The 15,099-nt window shown below is 43.3% G+C and overlaps 1 protein-coding gene across 1 annotated transcript in view; it reads right to left on the reverse strand.

Moving 5' to 3' along the window:
* Positions 1–15,099, reverse strand: part of LOC124606841 — a 124,606-nt gene that overhangs the window by 38,554 nt on the left and 70,953 nt on the right. Inside the window, exon 9 of the mRNA XM_047138917.1 lies at positions 13,163–13,273. Within this exon, the coding sequence (XP_046994873.1) occupies positions 13,163–13,273 (111 nt within the window). The remainder of the gene's footprint in view (positions 1–13,162; positions 13,274–15,099) is intronic.

Below are 15,099 nucleotides of genomic sequence, written 5' to 3' on the forward strand. Positions count from 1 at the left end.
TAGTTACCCACCATTGACAATTAATTACTACTACTTCGGAGACATCAACTACTTCGAACAAAATCTAATATATGAAAATGAACATTAGTTTGTTTGTTAATTCGTGTTCCATGCTTTGCTACACCATTCATACAGTGGCGATGACAATTTGTTGAGTTTTTGTATGAACGCCCGGGTAATTTTCAAGATCCGTTTCAAGTGATATGAATCGAGCACGTGACTATCACGGTGCGAGATATCGACTTTATTCACATCGTTGTTGACAACTCAATATCTTCTGATGTAAGGAACATCTCAAGTAATTTCGACCAATTTTTTATATGAATGATTCATTATTTGCATAAAAAATGGTGGGGTAACACACCACAGTCATCCCTAGGGATGGGGCTCGGAAGACACGACATGTAAAAATATTCGATAACGACCGATGTCAGTGTCAAATCCACTGTTTTAGGGGTCGCTAGACTTGTTGGTTGTTAGTATGTCTTTCATCCCTAGAGAGCTCGGGCAGGAGGCAGGTAGGTACGGCGCGGAGGTTCAAGACAGTGGCGTATCAGCACGGCTGTGTTACGCTAGAAGTAATTTGTACCAAAAGTGACACACATATCACTTGCTACCTGGAAAAATATACTACGGCAATCAGACACCCGTAGCACCAGTAAGTCTGAGGATTTCGGATGAAAAGGGCTGACATAAGAGCTTAATCCAGAAAAACCTGGAGTTATTGCAACTAAGTTTCGTATATACATGACTCATTATTAGTATAAAAATACTGAGAGAATGAAATACGCTTACTATCGCTAGGGGAGGTGGTCATAATGAGAAGGGGGATGTCTAGAAACGGGGGAAACGACCTGCTGGCATTTATTTCCTGTAAGTAGTTGACTTTGAATACTTTAAAATTATCAAGCGCAACCTGCTCTTAGTTTTGTTGGTCACTGCGTCAACCACATTGTAAAATTGAGCAGTGCAGCGAGGCAATAACTTTGCCAGCGTGTTTCGGGGCCAAAGATAATGCCACATGGTTAGATACTACAGATAAATTTAACGTACCCCTTAGACTCGTATCGTCTAAAATAGCGGAGAATAGGACAGTTGCCAGCGACAGTTCTTTTTCTCGAAACAACAATAAGTTAGTGGCAGAACTACCAAGTCATGGTTGTCAAATGTCAATTTGACAACCGTGCGCCCAGTATAACAGTGGTAGTGGCGGAGGACAATACGGTGCCATATGTAATTTTACTTATGTTCGAAACAGGCTTATGTCTGTTGAAGTTGTTTTATTGGTCTTGACGCAGCAGCTGGGCTACGACATTTTTCATTTATTAGTGTGTATGTAAGTAAAATGTTATCACGTGCCTAATTTTGAAGTTCATGTGTAGATTGTATCACTGGTCTAGATGTTATTTTGATCATTTTTTCGGATTTGTGAAGAAGGCTGTATTATTATAGAAGAAACCATGATCAAGGTTTAAAATAAACGTAATTTAGTGCAACTGTGGGCTGTTTTTCATTCGAGACAATTTCGTAACAGTTGCTGTCGTCGCTGCCATGATGAAAATAAAGAACTACCAAGCTTCCTGAGAATTCAGATGAAACTGCAGAACGAAATTCGCTAGTGATACGGGTGAAATATGTATACAATTATGTGTGAAATATGTTAAAGTATGTGAAACATATACAGGGTGAACCAGAATTTCACGGACAAACTTTGATGGGTTGTTCAGGAATACCTTTTGAGTGTTTTCGTATAAGGGAACAACGATCTCCTCCGCCTATTTACAGAGTTACTGCATTTCGATTGGTTTCTTGCCTCAATTCATCACTGGTGTTAGTATTAGGGCTACTGGTAAAGTATCATTAATCGACAAATCAATATGTCATCAGGTTGTGTCGATAGAAGTTGGCGTCAATATATCGATACCAAATGGAAATATCGAGTGATGGAATAACAAGGTTTCCGATGTGAAGAAATAGGACACCAGTTGCGTTAAGAAACAGTGTTTAAAGCAACTAGTGTGCTATATCTTCACATCGGAAACGTTCAAAGCAGTTACTAAAAATGGTGAACAAAAATGTAAATGAGAAGATTTGTCTTACGGTGAGCGGAGACCTGTGAGGGAAAATGCTGACGTAATCGGCGCTCGGCGCTACCAACAGAAACTGCAACGTTTAAATTCACCACGCAATTTTGACACTGCTACTGCTAGGTCGCTTGCGTTGGCAGAAAGGGCAAAACAGGGAAGTCGACTTGAAGTGTTACGGACAGATCCGATATGTGACGAAACCGAACGACGGACACATCGGACACCTTTTATTGTGAGACTCCCGGCCGGAGTGACCGAGCGGTTCTGGGCGCTACAGTCTGCAATCGCACGACCGCTACGGTCGCAGGTTCGAATCCCGCCTCGGGCATGGATGTGTGTGATGTCCTTAGGTTAGTTAGGTTTAACTAGTTCTAAGTTCTAGGGGACTGATGACCTCAGAAGTTAAGTCCCATAGTGGAAATGGAAATGAGCGTTTGGCGTCATTGGCCGGGAGGCCCCTCGCGGGGCAGGTCCGGCCGCCATATCGCAGGTCTTATTACATTCGGCGCCACATTGGGCGACCTGCACGCCGGATGGGGATGAAATGATGATGAACACAACACAACACCCAGTCCCTGAGCGGAGAAAATCTCCGACCCAGCCGGGAATCGAACCCGGGCCCAGAGGACGGCAATCCGTCACGCTGACCACTCAGCTACTGGGGCGGACAGTCCCATAGTGCTCAGAGCCATTTGAACCATTTATTGTGCGACTTACATGCAGTTACTATTGTCAGCAAAGTGGTTATCGCCAAGCGTGAAAGTGCATCGTTTTCCTTTTAACTCTTGCTCTAAAGGGGGACAGGCAGGCTGCTAGGTTGTTGATGTACAGAGTATCTAATAGTAAATCAATACTTAAATATACTGTTCTAAAATTGGCAGTATATTTACAATATGCAGCTGATATTTTTTATAGGCAGGTAGGTCCATATTTTCTCTCCGTCGATATATCGATACTTTTTCCTGATATATCGTGAACCCATAAAGGCAGTTTTTTTTAAATGTCAATATATTGGATTCCTGATATTGCACTGAAAATATCCGCCCAAACGTGCAAATGTCGACGGTATGCGCTGCGTGTTTTGTTTGAAGACAATCTTGTTTCATTCAATCTTCGTACATCCACATTTAAACTGAATGAAGGTGGGACACAGCTGGTATAATTTTTATTAAAAAATGAAATTCTTCCAGCTGTATTTAAGATTTTTTTTATTTACTTCGCTACTAGTTTCGGAGTTGCGTCAACGCCATCTTCAGGCCCGTACACTTCGATGAAATCAGTTGTGCGTGGCTCAGTCTAGAAGTCCGCGGTGAGATCAACACGTGCTCCACATGGATGGCGGGCAGTAACTGATTTCATCAAAGTGTACGGGCCTGAAGATAGCGTTGACTCAACGCCGAAACTAGTAGTGAAGTAAATAAAAAATCTTAAGTACAGCTGGAAGAATTTCATTTTTAATAAAAATTGTTTCATTCAGTCACTTTTCTTGTATCTCGCCTGGAAGGCGGCGCGTGGGTTGCATCAAGAAAAGGTAAAACACGTCGGTACTGCTGTATGAATTTAAATCCGCTTTACTCAAGCAATAAGAATACATAACTTGGAACGAGGTGCGATGCTGAAGAGCAGTGTCCTGGCTGGCTGCACCTCATGAAATGGGGTGAATCTGTAGCAGAGCTCGTAGAGCTGCACAGCACCAGCTACAGGGCGCTGCCGTCGGTGTCTCGTGGTAGTGCCAACCTTTGAAACTATGTGACATCGTTACTATCGATACCACAACTTTAGTTGCTGCCGACAAGGGGAGGAGGAGGAGATTAATGTTTAACGTCCCGTCGACAATGAGGTCTTCAAAGAAGGAGCACAGGCTCGGATTAGAAAAGGAAGGAAGGAAATCGGCCGTGCCCTTTCGAAAGAACAGTCCCGAGATTTGCCTGGAGCGATTCAGGGAAATCACGGAAATCCTAAATCAGGATGGCCGGATGTGGGTTTGAACCGTCGTCCTCCCGATCGCGGGTCAAGTATACTAAGCACTGCGGCATCCTGCTCGGTGCCGAGAAGAGTACGGCCACTTTACTCTTCGCCCTCAAGTTCCCATTCAATATCGCTCGATTCCGTCTCGGGTTTGGTTTTCCGGCAGTATTAGTTATACCTTAACAGTGATACACAGCAATGTGGATAGGTTTTCATATGAAGAGTTGGCCGAAATGCATTTCGTGTGCGGTTTCACTGAATGGAGTGGAAGAGTGGCAGAACGTCGCTCCGCTGGGCTGTTCCTGCAGCGACAGCAAGAACAGTATCACGGTGCTTCAGCATTTGAGGGTTGTTGCGCTGCTCTGTGTTTTGTGTTGTACGTTTTCAAATGGTTCAAATGGCTCTAAGCACTATGGGTTTTAACATCTGAGGTCATCATTCCCCTAGACTTAGAACTACTTAAACCCAAATAACGTAAGGACATCACACACATCCATGCCCGAGGCAGGATTCGTACTTGCGACCGTAGCAGTGTACGTTTTCGTCACTGCATATTACAAGCTTTTCCTCTACTGTGAAGATATCTTCACAGGATAAGGGTGAATGCGGTAGCAAACCGAATAAACCATAATCACATTATTTCTCTGAAACGAACGGCCGTTGAGCGTGCATTTCTTATACAAAAATACCCAGTAAATATCCCTGACAACGTCGGTGGAATCCTCCGTTGCCTAGTGCGTGTGCGAAATGCATGGGACATGGGTACGCTGTGTACAATTATGTACCAGGAGGAATGGCCAGTATTCACGTATATAATAGGAACGGTCAGTCTAAGCAAAAGTCTAATAACAAATGGCTCTGAGCACTATGGGACTTGACTTCTGAGGTCATCAGTCCCCTAGAACTTAGAACTAGTTAAAGCTAACTAACCTAAGGACATCACACACATCCATGCCCGAGGCAGGATTCGAACCTGCGACCGTAGCAGTCGCGTGGTTCCAGACTGTAGCGCCTAGAACCGCTCGGCCACTCTCGCCGGCTTCTAATAACATGAACTCTAAAATGCGTACCTTATGAGCTATTAGGACTCGTTCATCTTCTATACTGTGAAACGCACCTCTTCAACTGGACAAGTGTCATGCCTCTTAAGGTACGGATTTCAGAGCCCAAGTTTACTGGAAAGTTTTTTCTTGTTTTGGTCCTCCCAGGATATGGAAAGCAGACGGTTTGCAGGCGAAGAGATTTGTTTCACAGCACAGAAGAGGAAGAGATGCTCATAGCTCTTAAGGTATGCATTTTAGAACCAATGTTCACTGGACTTTTTTATTTCGAATGATCAAAAATGGCTCTGTGCAATATGGGACTTAACTTCTGAGGTCATCAGTCTATTTCGAATGATCCTTCCTGTCATATCCTAGCATACTGACTATTCCTCATGGGACACATTGTATGTGCGACCACTTAGAAAGAAAAAGAGGGATTACAACGCATGCTGGACATAGCTTGTAGCAATGCGTTTTGACAATGGCATTTTAATTGTTTCAGAGACGTTAAAGGACCTGAGCGATAAGATGAATGGAGTGAATGGTTAAACCATATTATGGCGAGGGAACTAGTTTACCTAGAGAGGTACTAAAAGTAGGAAACAACTTCTGTTAACAAAGCAGCAACATACCTTACGATGGCCAAAGTAAGAGGGATTAAAACGTTCTTTATATGCCTATAGAATACAGAGGAAGGGTGTCAGACACAGTAGACTAACAGTTTCGAAAAATTGGGTTAAAAATAGACTTTCGGACTAGCTTGTTTTAAATTAAAACAAGATATAAATAAATCAAGTCGTAAATTTAGTGTATCAGTTGTGTGTAAGGTGAAATGCAACGACCTGTTCTAAACAGTACGTAGGTCAGACTTGCAGAACTTTTGAGATACGATTTCAAGAACACTCTTCGTGGTGAAACAATAAGATAGCTTCCAGAGGCCATCTAAATGAAGACAAACACTCGGTAGGACCAATAGAGATGCATCTTGAAATTTTACAGAACATCCTGGAAGTACTTGAAATCTGTGGATTTCACCTGAAAGAGCCAGCTAATATATTCAATCTTCAAAAATTTTGTGTTCTTCAAGAATTTTCACGAAGTAGACAGACGGCCCAGTCAGCACCAAATCTCCAGGACTGCTACAGCAGTACAAGGCGGAAGACGACCTTAGCAGCCCGCCGCACCTCAGTTACCCCTATGTTTTGATTTGATTATGAATTTTAACAAGATGTATTATTTTGAAGATTAGGTGCGTTTATCCAAATGGGTTACCAGTTTTAAATTAATTTTAGTACATGTAATGGATAATGTCATTGTTATATGTTAACTGTTGTGACTTAGCAAGACAGCCAAGTCACAACGAGAGGAAGCCGAAAGGCACGCGTTAAGCTCACGCAGATTGGCGTGAGGTCTGGAACAGTTAAAAGGAAATGAGAACTTAGAAAATGGACGCAGTTGCTGTAATACTTAACTTTAATTCACAATTGTAGAACATCTCTCGTTACGGTACATGCTTCATAATATTAATTATCAATTGAATACGGCGCCTTGCTAGGTCGTAGCACATGTAGCTGAAGGCTATGCTAACTATCGTCTCGGCAAATGAGAGCGTATTTGTCAGTGAACCATTGCTATGAACGTCGGCTGTACAACTGGGACGAGTGCCAATACGTCTCTCTAGACCTGCCGTGTGGTGGCGCTCGGTCTGCGATCACTGACAGTGGCGACACGCGGGTCCGACGTATACTAATGGACCGCGGCCGATTTAAAGGCTACCACCTAGCAAGTGTGGTGTCTGGCGGTGACACCACATTAACCGCACAGTATTAGTTGCCTATCCACTTCACTTCCCGCCTTCCTCCTTCCCTCCTTTTCCCTTTACCTGTCAGACATCCGGATAGACGAGCGCGTTAACGCACTGCTTCCGGGACACTGGCAGGCAAGCTTGACTCGCCGGGTTAACGATGAAGGCTGGTAAGGCGACCAGCATGGATGTGGTTTCTAGACGGTTTCCCATATCTTAGCAGGTGAATACCGTGCTGGAGCCCACGTAAAGCCTCAGATAGCACGCTACGCAAACTTTTAGAACGCGTTCTTACACTTGCACATCGGATTAACTCCATCCGCAGATAGATGTGGTACACAGATTCCATCGCTCACAGCTCGTGGTCGTGTGGCAGCGTTCTCCCTTCTCGCGCCCGGGTTCCCGGGTTCGATTCCCGGCGGGGTCAGGGATTTTCTCTGCCTCGTGATGGCTGGGTGTTGTGTGATGTCCTTAGGTTAGTTAGGTTTAAGTAGTTCTAAGTTCTAGGGGACTGATGAACATAGATGTTAAGTCCCATAGTGCTCAGAACCATTTGAACTATTTGAACAGATTCCATCCTGAGGGCGGAGGGGGAGGGGGAGGGGGAGGGGTGAATAACAGACTGATGACCTTAGATGTTTAGTATCAGTCTTACCCTTTCGTCCATGAGCCAGTGTAGGATTGGTGAAATACTGGATACCACTAATGTTATCACATATCTACTTCATTTCTGTTCATTTTACGGGTGATTTACAGTTAATAATTGTTCTTTTATAAAAAAATTTTGAATTTTGAAACTCGTGACTGATCAGGTTAATCTTAAGAATTATCAATGTTGTCAACCTATGTTATCTACTTAAGTAAATTCTTATTAACGTTATACTTTTACTTTATTTTTAAATATGAGGATGTTGATTGAGTGGTCGAAAGTAGTTATCATGTGTGTAAAACTGCAACTGAGGCCGTTACCATAAATATCTTATAAAAGTGCAGACTGATGATAGCAAGAAAATTTCGTTATTGTATCTCTTCCGTGAGATTATGATGAATGCAATCCACTACGAACTACATACTTTTTGTTGCTGAGAGATGTTCCTTCCCATAAAAGACTGAACGCACGACTTATCCCAGAAGACGTAGCATACCACGTCTAGTGTGGGTACGTACACGTTGCACGTCTGAGTTTTCAGTGGCTATTGGAGACCAAGCTCACGGGTTGAGAACTTCCGTCCTTCCTTGGGACGTTCGGCAGAAGAGGGCATTACAGTGACTGGACATTGCGAGGTAACAGGGTGAAACATTCGTAAGACGACGCGTCAGTGTGATCAAAAAACATATGTTACTACTCCATTTTGAAATTAATTAACAAATTTGAGACAACGCTCAGAGAGGTGTCAATAGAGAGGTCTCCACCAGATTTGTCTACAGATATACTCGTTCTCTCTTGTATTCTTATCATATTCGTTTAGTTGGTGGGAGGCAATCACTAGTTACTATACTTTGAAATAAATTAACTCTGTTAATAGAATTAGTGTGATACTCAGCAAGGTGTCAATATGTAAATCTCTGTGAGAGCTATACATATATTCACTTATATCATTCGCCTGCCGCTTTGGCCGAGCGGTTCTGCCGGCACGGTAGCTCAGCGTGTTCGGTCAGAGGGATAGCTGCCCTCTGTAACAAAAAAATTGAGTTAATCGATCAACAACGAACTTAAACGGATGTCTTACGACGTCCGCCCTGAGCAGATTCTACGAACAAAAGCGAACAAAATGAGATTAAAAAAAAAAAGCGGTTCTAGGCGCTTCAGTCCGGAACCGCGCTGCCGCTACTGTCGCAGGTTCGAATCCTGTTTCGGGCATGAATGTGTATGATGTCCTTAGGTTGGTTAGGTTTAAGTAGTTCTAAGTTTAGGGGACTGATGACCTCAGATGTTAACTCCCATAGTGCTTAGAGCCATTTGAACCATTTTTGAACTTATGTCATTCATATGTTTTTTAGCCGGCAGTAGGCGTTACTAATTCCCATATTTGATTAATCACTTTTGAGAAGCTATATAATTAATAAAATGTTACACCTAGAAGCATGAACTAATATTAATACCGAAATATAAGATGAAACATAAATTCTAGCTTCTGTGTAAATTAAGCTCAGAGTTAGACTATGGTAAATGTGTATTATTAGTATTACCGTCAATTATGGGGGAACTAGAAGTGATATCGACTGGTGAGAGAGGATTTTTTTTCCATACGAAAGGCTCCTTACATGTCGCAATAGCATAAATTAATGTACACTGAAGAGCCAAAGAAACTGGTACACCTGCCTGATATTGTGTAGTGCCCCCGCGAACACGCAGAAGTGCCGCAACACGACGCGGCATGGACTTGACTAATAATGCTGGAGGGAATTGACATCATTAATCCTGCAGGGCTGTCCATAAATCCGTAAGTGTACGACGGGGTGGAGATCTCTTCTGAACAGCACGCTGCAAGGCACCCCAGATATGCTCAATAATGTTCATGTCCGGGGAGTTTGGTGGCTAGTGGAAGGGTTTAAACTCATAAGAGTATTCCTGGAGCCACTCTATAGCAATTGTGGACATGTGGGGTGTCGCATTGTCCTGTAGGAATTTCCCAAGTCCGTCGGAGTGCACAATGGACACGAATGGTGCAGGTGATTAGACAATACGCTCACGTACGTATCACCTGTCAGAGACGTACCTAGACGTATGATGGGTCCCATTTACTCCAACTGCACATGCGCCACACGATTACAGAGCCTTCATCATCTTAAGCAGTCCCCTGCTGACATGCAGAGTCCATGGATTCATGAGGTTGTCTGCATACCCGTACACGTCCATCCGCTCGATGCAATTTGAAACTTGATTCGTCCGACTAGGCTACATGTTTCCAGTTATGAACAGTCCAATGTTGGTGTTGACGGGCCCAGGCGAGGCGTAAAGCTTTGTGTCGTGCAGTCATCAAGGGTACACGAGTGGGCCTTTGGCTCCGGAAGCCCATATCGCTGATGTTTCGTTGAATGATTCGGACGCTGACACTTTTTGATGGCCCAGCATTGAAATTTGAAGCAAATTGCGTAAGGGCTGCACATCTGTCACATTGAACGATTCTCTTCAGTCGTCCTTGGTCCCGTTCTTGCAGGATCTTTTTCCGGACCCAGCGATGTCAAAGATTTGATGTTTTACCAGATTCCTGACATTAACGGTGCACTCGTAAAATGGTCGTACGGAAAAAGTCCCACTTCATCGCTACCTCGGAGAGGCTGTATCCCATTTCTCATCGACGACTGTAACACCACGTTCAAACTCAATTAAATCTTGATAACCTGCCATTGTAGCAGCAGTAACCGATCTAAAAAATGCGCCAGACACTTGTCTTATATAGGCGTTCCCGACCGCAGCGCCGCCTTCTGTCTCTTTACATGTCTCTGTATTTGAATACGCATGCCTATACCAGTTTCTTCGGCGCTTCAGTGTATATTTTAACTGTTCGAAGATTTGTACTTCATGCAAATGCTATAAACCACAATAACACATAGAGTATTAATAAAGTGTTTATTATCATCCTGATTACAAATTAAGCTTTTATGTCATGGTACAGTTATTCTCGTATGTGTTGTTCAAAAGAGATGAACTTTCCTAGACTGATGATTAATGGCAGTGACCGTTGGAGACTCATACTGGTGGAGAGGGGTGGAGGGGAGGGTATAAACTGCGTGAAGCGAATGGGGACGGACTACTATACTAGACGCACTTACACGAGGTACCAGTGTCGGAGTGGGCGGCAGTTTAGCTGCGCTGGTAAAATATGAAAAGTGCTAGATTCAGGACTTGAACTTTCGGAAAGTGTTATATCCTAGCCAGTAATGCCACCCGAGCCCGCTGCCAAAAGGTTGGCAGCATCAAAGTCCGGACGCCGTCCGCATAAGCAGCGCCAGCGAGACAGCAAATCGCCGCAAGTCTGCGCGCGCCACCGCTGGCTTCTGGCTTCTTAAGCGCTGGAGTCGCGAGCGCTAGGAGAGTTCTGTATTCGCCGCTCAGTTGTATACTCGCCACCGAATTGTGTACTTGCTAGTCAGTCGTGTGTTCATCGCAGCAGAGTTGTTGTTTGTCGTCAGCCGACGCTGACCTAGCCGCTCCGACTCGAACTAGACAGATTTCTGTAGACACGGAGTTCACTACTGTGTTGCTGTATCTTCGTTAATAAAGATAAGTACCGACTTTTATTTAATCAGAGTGTTTGGGTTTTCCTCTTTCTGTTCACTGTTCCAGCGGACCGGACGGCCCGCTATTAAAAGTATGGCGGTGACTTCGTAAGCCGTTTCTACAGCGAATTGCTTGTCGCTACGAACACCGCCACAAAAGAAAGTCTTTTTGTTACGCGTATGATATGTATCCCGCGATACTTTTGAAGAAACTTTGCTCTGGGGGTGAAGCTAGACTCCATACTCTAAACGCTGTGAGACTTGGAGTAATTAGCCAGTACTTCTTTCTTCTATGAGATTTGGTAGAATTTAGCTTTAGTTGGACAGGTGGCGAATTACAGTTTTTAAGACCACTTGCTTACAATTCATCACACCTTGCACGTATGTCTCAGGGTAATACGCGATTAATTGAATTTTAATTCTCAAATGCGTCGGCAATAGTAATTTGGAATCAACTCTGCATCATATTTTGGGAATATTTGCAGGTGTTTTCGACGAACAGTGTTTGTGGGAACGTCTTCAACGGTGCACTGGAACCCCTTTGACACAGCTGACCCATAAGCCTTAAATAGTTGTGAAAGAATCGTGTTCTGCTACCGAGGTAATATCGTCGACATTAACATTATGTCATTTTTAAAATGCAGAAGCATCGCAACACCATTTAGGACATTTACTACGAAAAACTGCCCAAATCTCCTATAAATTTGCTCCAAGGTTTGCTTGAACATTACCATGCTATCCTATGTGTAACTCTTCGAGGTTGAATGATTTTGCTTTTTGATTTGCAGCAAACTTTGACTTGATGTAATCAGAAAGTTACAGCGGAACCTAAAATTTAGCGCTGACCCCGAACCACGGTGTAACTCGGCTTATTTTGCATGTAAAAATCATTGCAAGAGGCCAAAGGAGCATTAAGTAATAGAAAAAAGGGTTGGTCCGAAAGGGGACTGAATCAAGGACGTTTAGGATTTGTACACCGACCCTACAGGACGACTACTACCTAGACACTAAGTCGCCAAATATTACAAAACCTTAACATCAACATTGTGTGTGCGTTGTACTGGTGTAGTAATATGTTACACACGTTCAGTTGTCGACTATAAAAGGTAAACAGGAGGAAAAGAACAAAGTAGGAGGAATTTAAAAAATCATATTTATGAGAATAGGGGATAATCTGAGACATGATTGTTTGGATTCTGCCGACGATCTAGCAATCTTAGATGAATCTATAGAATATACAACAATGCGAGAAACAGCTTCAAATGCAAGGCCATGTATATTTTTTGAAAAAAAAATCAGACTGTGTTACAGATTCCAGGGAGGCAACGAAATACATGGAAACAGATTAGAGAAGAACAAAAAAAGGTACAAAATTTAAATACCTAGTTGAAGTAATAGAACAGAATGTTTTGTACAAAGAAACTACTTAGAGAAGGCAAGTAAAACGAAAGTGGCTTCTCAATTAACAAAAAACTTGCATAAAAAGAAATACAATCCTACACTAAACATCGTCATTAGACCAAAATGATTTTATTCTTCAGCATACCTTCCGTTAAACACACTCAAACAATTAGGTGAAATAGAAAAGAAGGGAGGGAAAGTAATCAGGAAAATCTCGGTGAAATTAAGAAGTAATAAAGTAGTTGAAACAAAGGAACGAATATTGGACACATTGAGGAAGCGATGTGTTGTGTTCTATGGACAATCAAAATGGTTAGCCAAGAAAAGAAATTTTTTTAAAAAAATTGACAAAACCCAAAAAGATCAGTGATTTGAATCAAGGAAGTTAAAGCCGTCGCGAAGGAAATGAAAATAACGGGGAAAGAAATAGGAAAAAGGGGAAAAATCAGAGCAAAAGTAAAAAGCTGTAAATGGCTTTCACGGAAAAACAAAGAACAGACAACTTAGGGAAACAATGAAAAGCTACCGGAAAGAGCAGAAGGAGAAAAGACAAAAGTTATTTCATGTGGTCCTTAGGTGCTCATACAAAACAGAAAGCTTTTATACATTTTTTTTTAGAAATTTAGTTCCCTTACCTTAAGTTTTTCTATATTGCTCCTGACTTCTGACACGAGTTTCGCTCGCATCTTCGCACACACCATGACATGCTCACTGGACACGCTGCTGAGATCCTTATGTTCAGCGAACTGAAAACAAAGGAAATCACTTGATATTTCTCTCGCTGTTAAGCAATTTTCTTAAATTTCAGTACTTGAACTTCGAAGGGACATTTAGATGGGATAATGATGAGAATCATCTACACATTAGCAATGTATTACAGGATTGAACATTTGATGCGTCTCGGATCTGGACATATTTGTTGTAAGAGTGGATGTAATAATAGTGTAATAGTGGGAAACCAAGGAAGAAAATTTAGTTTTAAGGCAGCCTTGCAATTTACCACCACTATTGTTTGCAGTTGTTCACAAATAAACAATGAAAGAATAATAGATCAAGGGGAATAAATACGTACAATGCTATGAGTACAAGGTAGAACTTTTTTGGGCTATGCACTGTCGAAAATTCATATGTGCTTCGTTGAAGTCACAATTCGAGTCTGTCCAAAGTGTTCAAACGGTTTTTCAGTAAATGGATCCCATTCTCGAAATGTGATTCTGGAAGGTCTGCAAACTGCCCATACACAGAGGCCATACCTCTTCATTGGACGTTTACCAGCCACAGTTTTCTTTGTTTATCGCAGTATGTGGAAGTCAGATTATAGATTACGTACGGTCCAGCCACATCAATGTGACCATGTCTATGCTCGACATCAACGCGCAATAACCGCTCACAGAGCACTAGCAGTGGATGCTATATAAAGCGTGTCGGGCGGACGCGGAACGTACTGGAGTCATTGTATACTCATGCTCATAAATTAAGGATAATTGCAGAACGTGGTGCCACACAACGTGGCACTACACAAAACTGGCACTAATAGCATAGGTACATAGGGAACACACACGACACAGATCTGTATGTGCACGGTATTGGTGATAAGTTGAGAAAACCGTCCCGAAACACATGTGCTACAAATCGCCACTGTTTCCTGCGAATGTACCCCGACATCAATATGGGATATGATCATCACGCACTCGTAAACAGGCCGCACAATGGGGTGGCATACTCTGGATCAGGTGGTCGAGCAGCTGCTGGGGTATAGCCTCCAATACCTGCGCCAGTGCCTGTCGGAGCTCCTGAAGTGTCGTAGGGGTTTGAAGACGAGCAGCGAAACGTCGACCTAGAGCATCCCAGACGTGTTCGATGGGGTTTAGGTCTGGAGAACAGGCAGGCCACTCCATTCGCTTGATATCTTCTGTTTCAAGATACTCCTCCATGATGGCAGCTCGGTGGGGCCGTGCATTATCATCCATCAGGAGGAAGGTGGGACCCACTGCTCCCCTGAAAAGGCGGACATACTGGTGCAAAATGACGTCCCGATACGCCTGACCTGTTACAGTTCCTCTGTCAAAGACATACAGGGGTGTACGTGCACCAATCATAATCCCACCCCACACCATGAAACCACGACCTCCATACAGGTCCCTTTCAAGGACATTAAGGGGTTGATATCTGGTTCCTGGTTCACGCCAGATGGAAACCCGGCGAGAATCGCTGTTCAGACTATACCTGGACTCGTCCGTGAACATAACCTGGGAGCACTGTTCCAATGACCATGTTCTGTGTTCTTGACACCAGGCTTTACGGGCTCTCCTGTGACCAGGGGTGAGTGGAATGCACCTTGCAGGTCTCCGTGGGAATAAACCATGTCTGTTCAGTCGTCTGTAGACTGTGTGTCTGGAGACAACTGTTCCAGTGGCTGCGGTAAGGTCCCGAGCAAGGCTACCTGCAGTACTCCGTAGCCGTCTGCGGGCACTGATGGTGAGATATCGGTCTTCTTGTCGTGTTTTACACTGTGGATGTCCCGTACTGTAGCGCCTGGACACATTTTCTGTCTGCTGGAACCGTTGCCATA

The sequence above is a fragment of the Schistocerca americana genome, chromosome 3, assembly GCF_021461395.2.
Source record: "Schistocerca americana isolate TAMUIC-IGC-003095 chromosome 3, iqSchAmer2.1, whole genome shotgun sequence".
In the NCBI taxonomy this organism is placed as follows: Eukaryota; Metazoa; Arthropoda; class Insecta; order Orthoptera; family Acrididae; genus Schistocerca; species Schistocerca americana.